Source organism: Octodon degus, unplaced genomic scaffold (genome assembly GCF_000260255.1).
Source record: "Octodon degus isolate 3935 unplaced genomic scaffold, OctDeg1.0 scaffold00119, whole genome shotgun sequence".
Classification (NCBI taxonomy): domain Eukaryota; kingdom Metazoa; phylum Chordata; class Mammalia; order Rodentia; family Octodontidae; genus Octodon; species Octodon degus.
The window spans coordinates 733,684-748,252 of NW_004524695.1; the positions used below are offsets into that span (position 1 = coordinate 733,684).

Consider the following 14,569-nt stretch of genomic DNA (forward strand, 5'->3'; position numbering starts at 1 on the left):
TTCTGTGAATGGAAGCAGGGATTGAACTCAGGCCCTTGAGCTTGCCAGGCAAGTGCTTATTCTACAGAGCTATCTCCCCTGGCCCCTAAAGTTCTGTGAATTTTGGATTGCTTAGATACCAGAATTTTGGAGTGGCCTAGGGAGTGAGACATGTGTCTCATGTTCATGTGTTAGGATGATGAGAGGTTATAGAACATTGACAAAGCTACAATGTATAAAATAGATAAGTACCATATATATATATATATATATATATATATATATATTTTTACATGTAGAAAATAAATGGTTACAAATAATGAAGAAGGTATTCTATTTCAGGATCTGTTCAATTTCAGATATGAAACAAAGAACAGTCCTTTCTTGAGGGCTACACTATGAAATAATAGCTGGGGGTTTTCATCACCTATAATTCAGCCTCGTATGGGTAACTTTGTCCTGAAAGAATATAAACATGGAGTTCTGAAACAGTAAAATTGTAACTGCATATAGCACATACTTTGGTTTTAAAGATATGGAAATGAATTTTTCTGGAGAATTTGAGACTCCATTATTGGCCTATATGTAAGGCAGAGATTTTTTATACCAAACTGGTGAAATCACTCTTAACTTCAATTCCTTGTCATTTATTGGAAATTTTGTTAGGGAGACCATTCAAAGCTATAGAGAAATGAAATAGGCCATGCACATTGAATGGGTGTACCTTTACCGCTGAACAATTGCAACCATTTTTGAACTACCTCTAATACCTCTGAAATAATGGACAAATTTTTTAAACTTTAAAAACCCTATTATTTGCATTTGTAGGGTCACATAACATAAAGCTATGTCCTCCGAAGGAAAAAGTCCCATGTAATGCTTGTCACCATGTGCTGACCTTTTTTCAGACAACTACAAAATGTTTCCTAGAGAAATTTCTGAGTGCTATTGATTCAGTTGCATTAACTTGTGTTATAAACAGTATTTGTATTTTTATATTGCATGACTGTCTCTTAGATCTCAAAAACTTTATTTCAGTGTATACTACCTAGAGATCATGAGTCAATAAAATTATTTTCATGGAATCATATGAGTCTGAACACATAAAATGTTTAATGTTTACTATCTTTTTGTGTTTAGATGCTAAACATTCACATCTTAATTGAACATAGGTCAGAAAGATTAGATTTTTGGAAAGAGAAGTGTCTATCAGATAAATATAATACTGAATAACTTTTCTTTTTTCATTTTTAAACAAAGATTCATTTTAATAGCTAACTATACAGTACAGAATTTTAGTTTTTCTGTTTATTTACTCAATAATAACTTACTTCTACCAGCTTTATTTTATTGCAAACTAACATACAGTTATCAAAGCGTTCATGTTTTCTCAGCTTTTTAGGTGGGCACGGACAACCCAGGTAGCAACACCTTAGTTTACATTTCAAACTTTAAAAGCATGGAAACATTATGATCTGTTACATTTTTCTGTTTCTATCTAAACCATCTGTATTACTATTTGCAATTTGAATTATCATTTTGAGTATTAATATGTTATTAAGTGGGGCAGTCTGCTGACGATCTATAAGTCATGAAATAATTTACAATGTAAAAAAAATGTGCCCCGATCCAATGAGATATCCTAATGTTCCAGGTCAAACCTGGTAGAAGAAAGTGGTCTTGACATTTTTAAGACGTTAGTATTATTTTTTTCATCATTATTTTCTTTGCAGATTGTATTATTGATCTGCAATGCTCATTCTAAGTCAGGAAATCATATTTAGAAGCAGAATGGAAGCGCCACACCCTCATCTTTCTGAAAATATTAAAATGATTAAAGCAAGGGGATCAATGCTATCTTACACACTGGCAGAACAAATACTTCTTAAAAATTCATTTTTCTTTCAATAATAAGCCCACTTGGAAGCAGAACTTTGCATCCCAATGCCAATTCCAACAGCTCAGTGCAAACAGCTCGGGGGAGAGCTTGTGCTATTGCTTCCGCGAAAAAACCGAATTTCCCTATATATTTCAGTGTAAACGAATTTATTTATGTGCTCTTGAGAAGATAAGAATGTGCAGAAGAATGCTCCGAAAGAAAGGTTTGCCAACGAAGCCGAGAGAAATAGTATTTTTAAGGAAAACCTGAAAGTTGTCTCAATTTGACCGAAGTTTAGAAGAGAGTTGGGGGAATCACGGAAGTTTCAGGAAGCCAGTTTTGAAAGTAGGTTTAGAAAACAAGGCATGAATGAAGCCTAAAGCTTTTCGGATCAGTTTCCCCCAAATCTCTACTTATTTCGTGGCCGGGTTTCTTTTATTTTTACTCTTTTTTAAGGGGCAACAAACACAGCCACAGCGAAGAGCAGAGGATCTCTTCTCCAGAGGCGCGGCGCTCCGAGCAGGGAACCAATCACCACGCAGCGTCTCTCTATATAAACCCCTAGGCTTCAGCGTCGGGGACACGCCGTTCTGACAGTTTTGAGTCTACTTTTACCTTTACTGGTGAGAGAGAAACATGTCGGAGACTGCTCCAGCTGCTCCTACTACCCCCGCACCTGCGGAAAAAGCACCCGTGAAGAAGAAAGCAAAGAAAACGGGTGCTGCTGCAGGAAAGCGCAAGGCGACCGGGCCCCCGGTGTCCGAGCTCATCACCAAGGCTGTGGCCGCCTCCAAAGAGCGCAGCGGGGTGTCGCTAGCCGCCCTCAAGAAGGCGCTGGCGGCCGCCGGCTACGACGTGGAGAAGAACAACAGCCGCATCAAGCTGGGGCTGAAGAGTCTGGTGAGCAAGGGCACCCTGGTGCAGACCAAGGGCACCGGCGCCTCCGGCTCGTTCAAGCTCAACAAGAAGGCGGCTTCCGGGGAGGCCAAGCCCAAGGCCAAGAAGGCGGGCGCGGCCAAGCCTAAGAAGCCCGCGGGGGCAACCAAGAAGCCTAAGAAGGCTGCGGGGGCCGCCGCGCCCAAGAAGAGCGCCAAGAAGACCCCCAAGAAGGCCAAGAAGCCCGCCGCGGCTGCTGGCGCCAAGAAGGTGGCCAAGAGTCCCAAGAAGGTGAAAGCTGCCAAGCCCAAGAAGGCTGCCAAGAGCCCAGCCAAGGCCAAGGCCCCTAAGCCGAAGGCCTCCAAGCCTAAGGCTGCCAAGCCTAAGGTTACGAAGGCCAAGAAAGCGGCCCCCAAGAAGAAGTGAAAGTGCCAACGGGTCTTCTCACCTACACATCTCAACGGCTCTTTTCAGAGCCACCCAAATTATCATTTGAAAGGGCTGAACGCTTCAGTTTTTGTAAATTTCCGCCTTGTGGAATAATTGGCTAACTTGTTCGCCATTGCGCAGGGCGCGTGCGCACATTAGTAGCCTCTACGTAATCGATGCGGTTGTGGCTGCTAGGTGTGCAGTGTTGCTCTAACCTTCTGTGGGTACTTGTTTTCGCGGAAAGTAAGCCAGATGATCTGATTGCCCAAGGCAGGCGGGTAGTGTGGTCGGGGGAGGGCCTAGCCCGCAGCGTGGTGCGCATCCATCGTGCTCCACCTTATCGTCTGGAATGTACGCGGTGCGCCAGAACTGTTACGAGTGGTTAAACTTGCTAAGAGACTGCACGGAGTGCCGCGGTGCGTACTTGGGAATGATTAGGCCTGGGTAGTTTTTGTTTTCCGCGCGTAGGCATTTTCAGTGAAATTGGAGCCAATCGGGGGGAGGTTTGATAGCTTCGCACTGCTGTCTAAAGTATGTTCTCATTGGTCCGTATGGTCCTTGACTTGGCCAATGAGAATGTATTTGGGTTTATGGCGCAATGGCGCTGCCTCAAAATGTTGCATCAGTTAATTTAAGATTGCATGAGTGTCCTGGGAAGTGGCCAGTGAAATTGGAACTCCCGAACGTTTATCTTTTCGTATATCGGGAAGCACAGGAGGCCTGCACGAGTTTTCCTTTTTTCTTCCTGGCAGTTTTTTATTTTTATTTTTGAATACTTGGTGCTGGTCTGTAATCTGCATAATTATCACTGCCACCCTGATGCTAAAGTATGGTAAGAAACAAGGTTTCTGCAATTTTGCATTTTTTTTGTGCCACATAGCTTCCTCATCAGCTATTGGCACCCAGGAAGCCATGGCTAGCTGTTTCCCCCGTACCTGTGATATAGGGGAAAAAATGATGTAGGAGTATGACCTCCAAATGCTATAAGGGGGGGAAAAAAAAATGAAACTCCCGACCTGAAAGATACCTTGGACGAGTTCCTGTTCTCTAAAACCGAAGAATGAGTTTTAGGAACAAACAGGTTTTGAGCAGAATATATTCTTAGGGAGGGAAGAAAGCTTCTGTCTGAGAGGAAGAGAAGGGGGCCCGAGTGTGTTGTCCCCGGGAAGCTGTGTGTGTCTTCCAGGGGTTTTTTATATAGTATATCATGCGGTAAGGTGGGTCTCTGGTGGGGAACATGGGAGCTCGCTTAGGTGGGCATGAGGTGGGACAAAACTATGGTTAACCAGTGAGATTACAAGCACCATTGATCAGGTAAAATTGATTAAATATAGGATCAAATGAGGAAGCGAGTCAAGAAACAAGACAGCAAGAATCCGGGACAGGGCCTCTTCCTGTTGGGGGTTGGGTTAGTGACTGTAGGGCTCTTTCAAGGTGCTTGATACCTAATTTGGAATATTAATCCTTATTGCCCAGCCCTGGGAAGTATGTGGCTGTATTTATTTACTCTTTTGTCTTGAGGTCCATCCCAAAGCTGGAGTGTATGTCTCTTCCAAAGTTGGAAAGTCACCTTGTCTTCCATATTGTCTCCTTGAGGGCCTGGCCCTGTCTGACTGCCTATATTATTTCTATCTAATTCAGATCTCTAAAACATCTGCTTGGTGAGTGGACAATGGGAAACAAGCCTTAGAAAGCTGCACTGTTGCAAGTAAGGGGGTGCATAGCAAAAAAGGGGAAGAACAAGAGTTCACTTGGATCATCAGTCATTCTTTTTCTTTTTCTTTTCTTTTCTTTCTTTCTTTTTTTTTTTTTTTTTTTTGGCGGAACCGGGAATTAAACTCAGGCCCTTGCACTTGCCAGGGAAGCACTTATTTTATTGAGCCATCTTCCTGGGCCCTCAGTTTCATTTTGAGTGTGTTTTACAAATTACTTTTAGTTAAGAAAATATTTTTGTCACTAAAGTTGATAGCGTAGAAGCTACAGATGTCCATTGGCTTCATTGGGAAATTTTTTTTTACAGTGTAAATGCAAAATGTTAGTTTCTAGTTATCTATACCGGTAATTACACGATTTCGAAGTGCCTATAGGTTTGATCAGTAGTAATGATGTTATTTGATCCCTTTTTCAGGTCTCTTCGTGCTTATAGTCTGTGAATGCTTCAAACTGACCTGTGCATTTATTAAGGAAACAAATATATTGTTCATGATTTTTTATATATATATATTTTTGTATTTTTTAAGGAAGGGTCTACCAGGTGGGTGTTAAGGGTCTCACTACTGTTTACAGCCTCTGAAGAGCTGGGCTTACAGGCGCGCGCCACCAAAGCCAGTCTCAATTGCCTTCTCAGCGTGCCCGGGGGTGGGGGTGGGGGGCAGGTCAGGCACAGCAGTCCCAGGGATCCAATCCCTGGCCCCTGTGCCTGCTTGTAGGCGCTTTAATTGGCTGAACTGTTTGGCCAGCCCATCTTCATGAGATTTTTGGATAACTATCATTTTCCCCAAATCCTTACCAACTACTGTTTTCAGATGGTCCATATGTTTCCTCAGAGTTCATATAGAGCCCAGTCCAATGGATGCCCTGAAATCTTGAGCAGAATGCTGAAGATCCCTCCTATTTGAAATGCGTCATCTTTGTTTTCTCTTATTTATTTTTAATAATTTATTAAGTTTAACATCTTATTTAAGCCTTTTTATTAAAAGAAAAAAGTGGAGTTGGGGGGATATCTCAATGGAATAAATACTTGCCTGGCAAGTGCAACGTCCTGAGTTCCATCCCTGGTACTGCAAAAAGAAAGAGGAAAAAAAAAAAAAAAGAAAAGAAAAAGAAAAAAGTGGGAGGAATGTGGCCACGACTATCTTTCCTCTCTGTTCAGCAGGATGGCAAGTGTTTGGGGTCTCTGCCGCATCTCAGAATTTTTTGTTTTTTTAATGAAAGCCAGACAACGTTTTATGAGAGTACCTTGGTTGAGAAGGACAATTGGAATCATGAGAGAATGTGAAATGGTAAAATGAATATACCTATTTTACATAACAGATTTGAATTACCTGACAGGAATCATAGATCAGGGAGGTTTGCAAGCCCAAAGCGTGAAGATTTTACTGAGAGGAGGGGATACCACAGGCAATAAGCGCAATCACAGTGACCATCACATCGCTACTTCAAGGTTTTTAAAGCCTTTCTAGAAATATGTTTTGTGTCTTATTCTACAGCTGTAGCATTAGGTGTAACTGAAGTGATTAATTAATTAATTGATGATTTACTTCTAAATGATGAACTCAGGACCTTGCGTTTGCCAGGCAGGCACTTATTCTGCTGAGCTGTATCTCCTGCTGCAGTAATTTTTTGAAGTTGAGAAAATTTTGACTTTGAAAGACCTCATTACCAGAAATGAGTATTTGCTGCCAGTACATGAAATGGACTTGGGTCTCTAACACAGGCTTCTTGATTCCTTGAGTTTCCTCACATTTTACCCTGTCTCTTATGGAAAAGTGGCTGAATTTACTTCCTTTTTAGGCTCATCAAACCAAAATCAGTGTCCATGTTTGTCCTTTAGCCATTCCGTTCCTGAACCACAAGGAGTGCAGCAGAAGGGAGTCTGGCCTTTCAGGACCTTTCTCTGACTTAAGTCATGTTCAATTCGTATCATTCTTCCTTGCATAAACACTTATTTTCAAGGGAAGGAGAACTTTTATTTTTATTTTTTTGCCAATTTCTTATAAATTTTCAGCAAATACGTTAGGGTTCCAGTGACTGCTGGAGGACAGAGGAACAAAGAATGAAAGATAGCATAAAGGTATGAGGGTCATTTTTATATTTTCTCTTCTGATGGAGGGCATAGGTTATGGGTGTGACATAAAAGTAACTTGCAGAACCAGCTTGCAAAGAAGACTTTGAGCATTCTACGTTCTTGGGAGTTCTAGGGCTGAAGTAGGACTCACCGGCCCCAGCCTATTTGCCAGCAGAGGCACTGTTTTCAGCAAGGAACTCAGTTCATCGCTTAGTCTGCCATCCATAGACACAGGAAAAGTTAGGATAAGAGATGAAAGACAACCAACAGGTCCCTAGACTTTTGGGTACTTCTGGAGCCCCCTGAAGTTTTACACTGAATGCTTCAGGGACTTTGCTCACTGCGATGTAAGACAGCCAGCAAAATTTGACCACAGATATTTCTTAAAATTTTACCATGTAATTTCTCTTGCCTTCTTTCAATCTTTATGAAAGGGACTGTTATAGTTTGTATGTATTCGTCTCCCTAAAGCCTCATGCAGTCATTGAGGCGCAGTTTCACAGTTTGTGTTTAATTCATGATCCAAGGCTGGGATTTTGGGTCTGAGAACTGCTGGGATTATGGGTCTGAGTACTGCTAGAATTATGTGTCTGAGTGCTGCTGGGATTATGGGGGTAAGTGTTACACCCAGCCTGGTGCAGATGGCCTGAATGTAACATAAGAGACAGAGAGAGAGAGACAGACTCTTTTTTGTTGCTGTTGGTGCTACTCCTCCCTTTTGCTCTTGCTGTTTTGCTGCTTTCTGCCACCATAAACTGCTGCCCTCTACCATGTGATAGTCTGCCTTGGAGCCAGCTGAGTATAGACTGAACCTCCAGTAACTGTGAGCTAAGTAAACCTTTCCTTCCTTCATTTTGAATGTTGGGCATTTGTCCCAGCAACAAGAGAAGAGTAACTGAGTAACTGAGACAGGGACACACTTGTCTTTGTTCCCTGCAGATGACCTTTTCGCTTGTGCCTGCCTGCACCCGGGCACAATAAATTCCATGCCATGTTGCCTTTACCCAAACCTGGTGGGTTTAGCTGGTCTCTGCCCCTTGTACCGTTCATTACAGTAATTACCTGACTTTTAAGTGGTGGAGGCTTTGTTACTGTGTGGAGTAACAAACATTTTCTTTTTTGCAAGATAAGGGTACTGGCCACTTATTTTTTCTGTCATTTAATGAAAAACTCAGGTTCTTCTTTTTCTTTTTCTTTTCTTTTTTTTTTTTTTTTTGAGGCATAGTCTCACTATGTAGCTCAAGCTGGCCTTGAAATCACCATGTAGCCCAGGCTGTCCACTAACTCCGTGATCCTCTTACATCAGCCTCCCAAATGCTAGGACTACAGGAATGCTCCACTATGTCCAGCTTCAGGTTCATTTTTGAATTGTTACCATGTCTTGTACTCAGTGCTTGGAAAGCTCAAGAGGACGTGCCTCTGCCAGACCCCCGCCCACTTGATCTCCACCCATGCTCTTGGTCTCTCAGCAGGGAGGATTTCATTGCTATGGATTCAGTTTCTGAAGTGTAGTTCCTCTAGCTCCAGCTCACCTTCTGAGCATTCTGCCACAACCAAACCAAAATAGGCTTGGGGAAAATGAGTACTGGCTCTGATTGTACTGTGGCCCCGATTGTGCTGTGCAAGTGAAAGATGGTAGCTCTGTTTCACAGTTGTATTTTCTTGGTCACATTGACAGGTAGTAATACCAACCCGAATTAATCTTTATTTCTATTATTATTTTTTCCCCAAAACCCTTCTTCTTCTTTTCTTTTTCTATTACCCCTTCTATTTTCTTTCTTTGATAATCTTTTCCTTGCTTCAGGTTTCATCTCTATGAACACATTCCTCTAATTTAAATAACTAATTATGAGTTAGGCCTAGTGTGATTTGCTGTAATTATAGCTACTTAAGACTCTGAGTCAGGAGGACCTCAATTTTGAGGCAAGCCTAGGCAAGCCAACCCTAGAGCCTGTACTGCTCTTCTCCCTGTCCTCCTCTCCCTTCAAAATCTAGTTGTTTCTGGTAATGTCCTTATGTGAAATGGTGCACAGTTATTGAATACAGGAAAAGTTTAATGCATGAATTTCTAATAACTCTAGGGAATTAATTTTTTCCTGTTTTTCTGTGCTCTGGGTTGGTATATATTTAATTGAATTTTTAAAATCTTGTTCATTGAAGTACAATATTGCCAGATAGTAAAAGGATTTAGTTACTCTAGTTTTGAGTTTTCCTATTTAAGAAGCCAATGTCAAAAAGAGTTTTTTGTTAGTTTTGGGACTCAACTCTTAATTGGTGTGATTTATAGACTACCTTCCAGAACTTGTAAAGTATGTTATTCTAAAATGTTGGTGACACTAAAAAACTCCAACAAAAAAATTCTGACTTTTGTATAAAATCTACAGATGTAAAATATCAATACTTACTCAGGGCAGATGCAGTAGGGAGGATATGGAGAAATAGTGAACTAGCAATTGACATTTTCTTTTTCGCAAGATAAGGGTACTGGCCATTCAGAGATTGCATTCATATTATTTAGATTATATCTTCTGCAGGAGAAGAAAGGGGTGCATCTTTCTTTGTTTATTATAATGGGTCATGGCGATAACCCACGTCACAAACACTTATGTGATAACCCACGTCACAAACACTTATGTCTAGATGCCCCTAAATCCTCTTTTATACGTTGGAAGTGGTTCAGTCCAGGGAGTGTCATACTGGAAATAAGGGTGTTTGGTCATAAATTAGTCTTCTGACTGGAATTAGCACTGCTCTTGGAGGGGCTCCCTGGACTGACTGAAGAGGGAAGCCTCACCCTGTGTAAGGGGGCACTGTCCAGAAGAGTTATAGCCTGCTTGGGATAACAGGGAAAAGGAGGCTCGCTCCTCCTGTTTACTAGCACACCGTGGATAGGCACTCTCCTGTGCTGCGCTCCGCTGTGCTGCCCTGCTTAGGAACCTGTTGACTGGACTAAAACTCTGTGAACTGTGAGTGCAAATACACTTTTCTTTTTTTTGAATTTAGTACAGGGTCTACAGGGTCTCACTACGCAGATTGGACTCATAGTGATTTTCCTGTTTTCAGCCTCTCAGGCTCTGGGATTACAGGTGTGCGCCACCACACCCAGTCTCAATTGCTGTCTCAGTGCACCCTGGGGGCAGGGCCACATGGCACACCAGGGGGATCGAACCCCGGCCTCTGTACCTTTCATTCTTTACCTTACAGGTTTGGGGTATTTTGTTACAGCAACAGAAAAAGTTAGAGAATAAGTTCAAAAGAAGAGCATAACAACTTTATCTCATCATAGTTTTATGGGATATAGATAGTAGTATTGGAGATAAGATCAAACCAAAGATAAATTAGAAATTTTTATATTAAGGTTGCATAAATCATGGGCAGCAAGGTAGAAATAGGATTGGACAAATTGGATGTGATTCAATGATAGTAAAATTCATGGTGGAACTCAGAAGTGGTGTCCAGGTTTTTTTTTTGGCCTCTGTGTGCAGCAGTCATCCCTTCAGGGGTGACTGGAGCAGGACACCTGGAATGAAGATCTTATGATCTGTACAACAAGGCAGGCCAGAAAGTTTACTGCCTGCCCCAGGGTGAAGGTACATCACTTGAGGGCCTTGTTTTCTAAATCCAAGAGTGTCTGCAAGTAGTCTTATAAGCTTGAAATGATTATATAGGATAATTTACTAATAGGTACATGTTAGATAAGTGAATCAGATTTGTGTTCTCTAGTGAGGTTCAGTGCACAACCTATAATTCCAGAATTTGGGAGGCTGAGTCAGGAGGTTCATTGTAAATTCTAGGCCTGCCTGGGCTTTTTAGTGAGTTCAAGTTCAGCCTGAACTACACTACAAGAGCCTGTCTCAAAAACAACAACAATAACAGCAACAACAACAACAACAACAACACCCAATCTCTTCCCCCTAAATAAAATATGATCTCTGAATAAAATCATAGTTTTTTTTTTAATTTGTTTTGTTTGTTTGTTTTAAAGCAGGGTCTTACTCTGCAGGCTGTACTGGTCTGGAATTTGCTGTGACTCTACTGCCTCAATCACACGAGTACTGGGATCATAAGCATTATTTTGGTGCAAAACATTTTCAATTAAAAGCTTAAAATGTGTGTGTATGTGTGTGTGTTCATCCACGTGTGGCTAACTCATGAAGATTATTAATTAAAAATTTGAGGGCTGGGGAGATGGCTCATAGAGCCGAGGAAATGGCTCAGTAGAATAAGTGCTTGCTTCCAAGTGCAAGGGCCTGAGTTCAATCCCTGGTTCTGGGGGGAAAAAAAAATTTGGAGCCCAACGTGGGCAAGTTAGAGTTCATGTAACTTTGTCTGGAAATTAACATGGCTAGCGCTATAGCTTAGTGTGAAGGACCAGTGTTAATTCTGTCTCAGTTGCTTTTCTAGTTGCTGAGACAAAACATCTGATGCCCCAGATTAAGGGAGGAAAGGTCTAGTAAGGTCACAGTTTGTAGTGGTTTCAGTCCATGATCAGCTGGCTCCAAGGCACAGTGAAGAGGCAGAGGGGTAATAGTCGGTGGTGGTGGTGGAAGAGAGCAAAAACAAGAGAAAAGGGAAGGAGCAAACCTCCTTTCTGCCCTTATATTGTATGCAGGCTACCTGCCCTAGAGTAGGTGTAGCACTCACAGCCCCATTCCCAGCACTAGACAACGAACTAGTCACAAACTGTAGATTCAGCTGCCTCAGAAAAGCTTGCCTCCCAGGACCCCATGAGACTTTGAAGGGACATCCAGACAAAATCATAAATCCCCAGTAACATTGTTATGGCTTATGTCTAGTTATCCCCCCAAAGCCTCATGTAGTCATGGGGTGTGGACTTCTAGAGTTTGAAATTAGCTCAAAACCCCCTGGGATTACCTTAATCCAAGGTTGGGATTATGGATTTTAGTACTGCTGGGATTATGCATGTGTGTACTTCCCCAGCCTGGGGCAGAGAACCTGAATGCAATATAAGAGACAGAGAGTCTCTCTCTCTGTTGCCCTTGTTGGCCTGTTGCTGTTGTTGCTGCTGCTACTTCTCTTGCTCTTTACCATGTGCCACTCTGCTTTGGAGCCAGCCCGTATGGACTGAAGCCTTAAGTAACTGTGAGCAAAATAAGTCTTTCCTTCCTTCATTTTGGGTGTCAGGTATTTGTCCCAGCAACAAGAGAAGAGTAACTGAGACAAACACAAGCACAAGTTATTAATTTGAGTGCCAAGAAGAGATATTGTCAGTGTTAATGTTATGTTTTTATGTATATGTTGATGACATGTCTGAAATTTTCAAAAACTGTGATGCAATACAGTTTATCCCTAGAGCCAGTTACAGTGGCATGGGACTATAATCCAAGAACTCTGGAAGTCAGAGGCCAAAGGGTGCCCATTGGAGCCCAGTGTAGGTAGACTAGTGGTTTAAGTAAGAAACAAAACACAACACAAGGCTGGGGATGTAGCTCAGGCTTTAGTCTCCAGTAACGTCCCCTTCCCTTAAAATTTTGTTTTTTATTTAATTAAAATATTTAAAATTGTACCAATAAAACTATGTCAACTTTTCTTTGACTCTTTGTTACTTTTGTTATTATTGTGACAAAATACCCAACCCCCACAGTTAAAGGAGGAAAGGTTCATGTAGCTCATAATTGTAGAGCTTTCACTTCCTAGTTGGCTTGGTCTGAGGCACTGTGGCATGGCAGAAGGGCGTCACGGCACAGGCAGGTAGTGGCAGATGGCAGCAGGCAGCCAGCAAGTGACAGGCCTCTTTGTGTCCTTACAGCTTTCCCTGGCTACTTGCTCTTAGGAGCCATAGCACATACCTCAAGTGATAAAGCTCTCGAGGATCGCTGATCCAGCTCCTGCTCAGACTGTTTGATTAAGATTACAAGTTTAATGTGAAAATTATTGGCTCTACCACATTTCTGAAGCATTCTTTTGTTAGCTTTGTATCAGTAGAAAGACAATTGTGTCTTTGATAATTACATACTAAATAATAATTTCTATTTTTAGAGGTGTCACAGAGGACTTCTGGGCCATTTCAACCAGCTAACAAATATTGATAATTTTTATCTAGGATTGGAAAACTATAGAGTAAAACACATAAACTCTCATTCATTTTTATTACCAGGAATGCTCTACATGGTACTTTCTATTTGTTCTATAAACTTTTATTTTGATTGTCAATTTTATTAAAACTTCCCTTAGTGTTCGTGTTAGCCCCAGGGCCATGGTGGATGTTCCAGTGGATTTGATGATGTAATGTGTTTTCTATGCTCAGTGGTTCAAGTGTCGAAGTCCAGTAGCTGTGAGACAGAAGCACGGGTAACAGATAGGCAGTGCCAGAATCTGGATATAGGAAAGTGCTCAAAAAATTGAAGGAAAATGTTTTGAAATATGGAATTCTTTCATTTGACACGATGGGAGGTTCACTGTATAACAATATTTAATGCTAGTTATTTTATGCACTGTTAATCTTTTATATGCATGGATTTAGTTCACCAGTTTACAACACTCAAATCTTAGTATCCGTCTCCCGTAAGGATGGCTAACTTGGTTTGTGTATTACTTCACAGTGGTATGGGTCCCGCAGAATAGGAACCACATCAGCCAGATAGGAATTTAAAAGAGCCTTTTATTGCTGAGCTCAGGACTGTCAGCTCTCATGCAGGAGAAGACTGAACAGCAGCTAGCCCAGAAGCGGGGGTGGGGGGGTGGGGGGGTGGGGGGGACTGGCTTTAAAACAGAGAACCACATCTACTTTTGTAAACAGTTATCCTCTGACACAGGATAATGCTTTCAGGGTCAGTGTGATCATTATTCAACCTAAATTTTCTGGAGACATTGTTTAGTTTCATTATCTTGCACCTGCATTTAATCAGCCTCGCACAGTCTGAGATTACAAGGTCTTAAGCCCATTTAGTTCCCTTTTGCAGTCATCTCTGTAAGCAAACTTTGTTTACAGGAATTAGATTAGGGAGGGGAGGGAGATAGCTACTTATTACTAAGCAGCCTCAAATGGAGGGTGAGAACATATTCTTTAGAGTAGATAACAGGAAGTATAAGGGAACCTAATAGTTTTCCATGGTTACAGCACAAAATTTTGTTGACCCATTACATACAGTACACTTAAAAAGCAAACTTAGTTCCAAATTACTTTCTTTCCTTAATGGTATTTGATGGAGAAGAGCATATCATAGTTAAAAAATTTGTTTTCAATAAAGTTTTGTTTTTTGGGGATTTTAAAAAATTTTAATACTTCAAAAAAATAGAACCTAGTTATCACAGTTGACGATACCCCATGGATTTGCTAAATGCTTAGCCGAAAGTTCTTCCAAGGAGTTTCTCACATGGTACACATTCTCTTATATTTCCAAATCAGAGAAGGAGACTCAGATATAAATTCCTGGTTTCTTTTAGCCACCCATTCAGATACGATGAAGTGAGCGATGTTTCTATCAGGGAAAGAGCATGTTTTATAAGGCAACGCCATACTGGTGCCTTTGTATGGGTGAAAAGCATACAATATTTCCAGCATAAGGGAACAATCCAGCAGGATCCCAGGAATTTTGTCTTGATGATAATTATGGAATGGAGTATTTCCATACAATTTGACTTAGAGATTAGGATAA

At 41.4% G+C, this 14,569-nt stretch overlaps 1 protein-coding gene across 1 annotated transcript; it reads left to right on the forward strand.

The window, feature by feature from the left end:
• The first annotated feature begins 2,456 nt into the window (after positions 1–2,456).
• LOC101575497 (histone H1.3) lies at positions 2,457–3,175 on the forward strand. The gene has a single exon (XM_004640107.2). The coding sequence runs from the start codon at positions 2,495–2,497 to the stop codon at positions 3,158–3,160; it is 666 nt and encodes a 221-aa protein (XP_004640164.1). The 5' UTR covers positions 2,457–2,494; the 3' UTR covers positions 3,161–3,175.
• Positions 3,176–14,569: the final 11,394 nt, after the last annotated feature.

Coding starts and splice junctions, on each gene's coding strand:
- LOC101575497 (XM_004640107.2), top strand. CDS start 2,495: ATGTCGGAGACTGCTCCAGCTGCTCCTACTACCCCCGCACCTGCGGAA.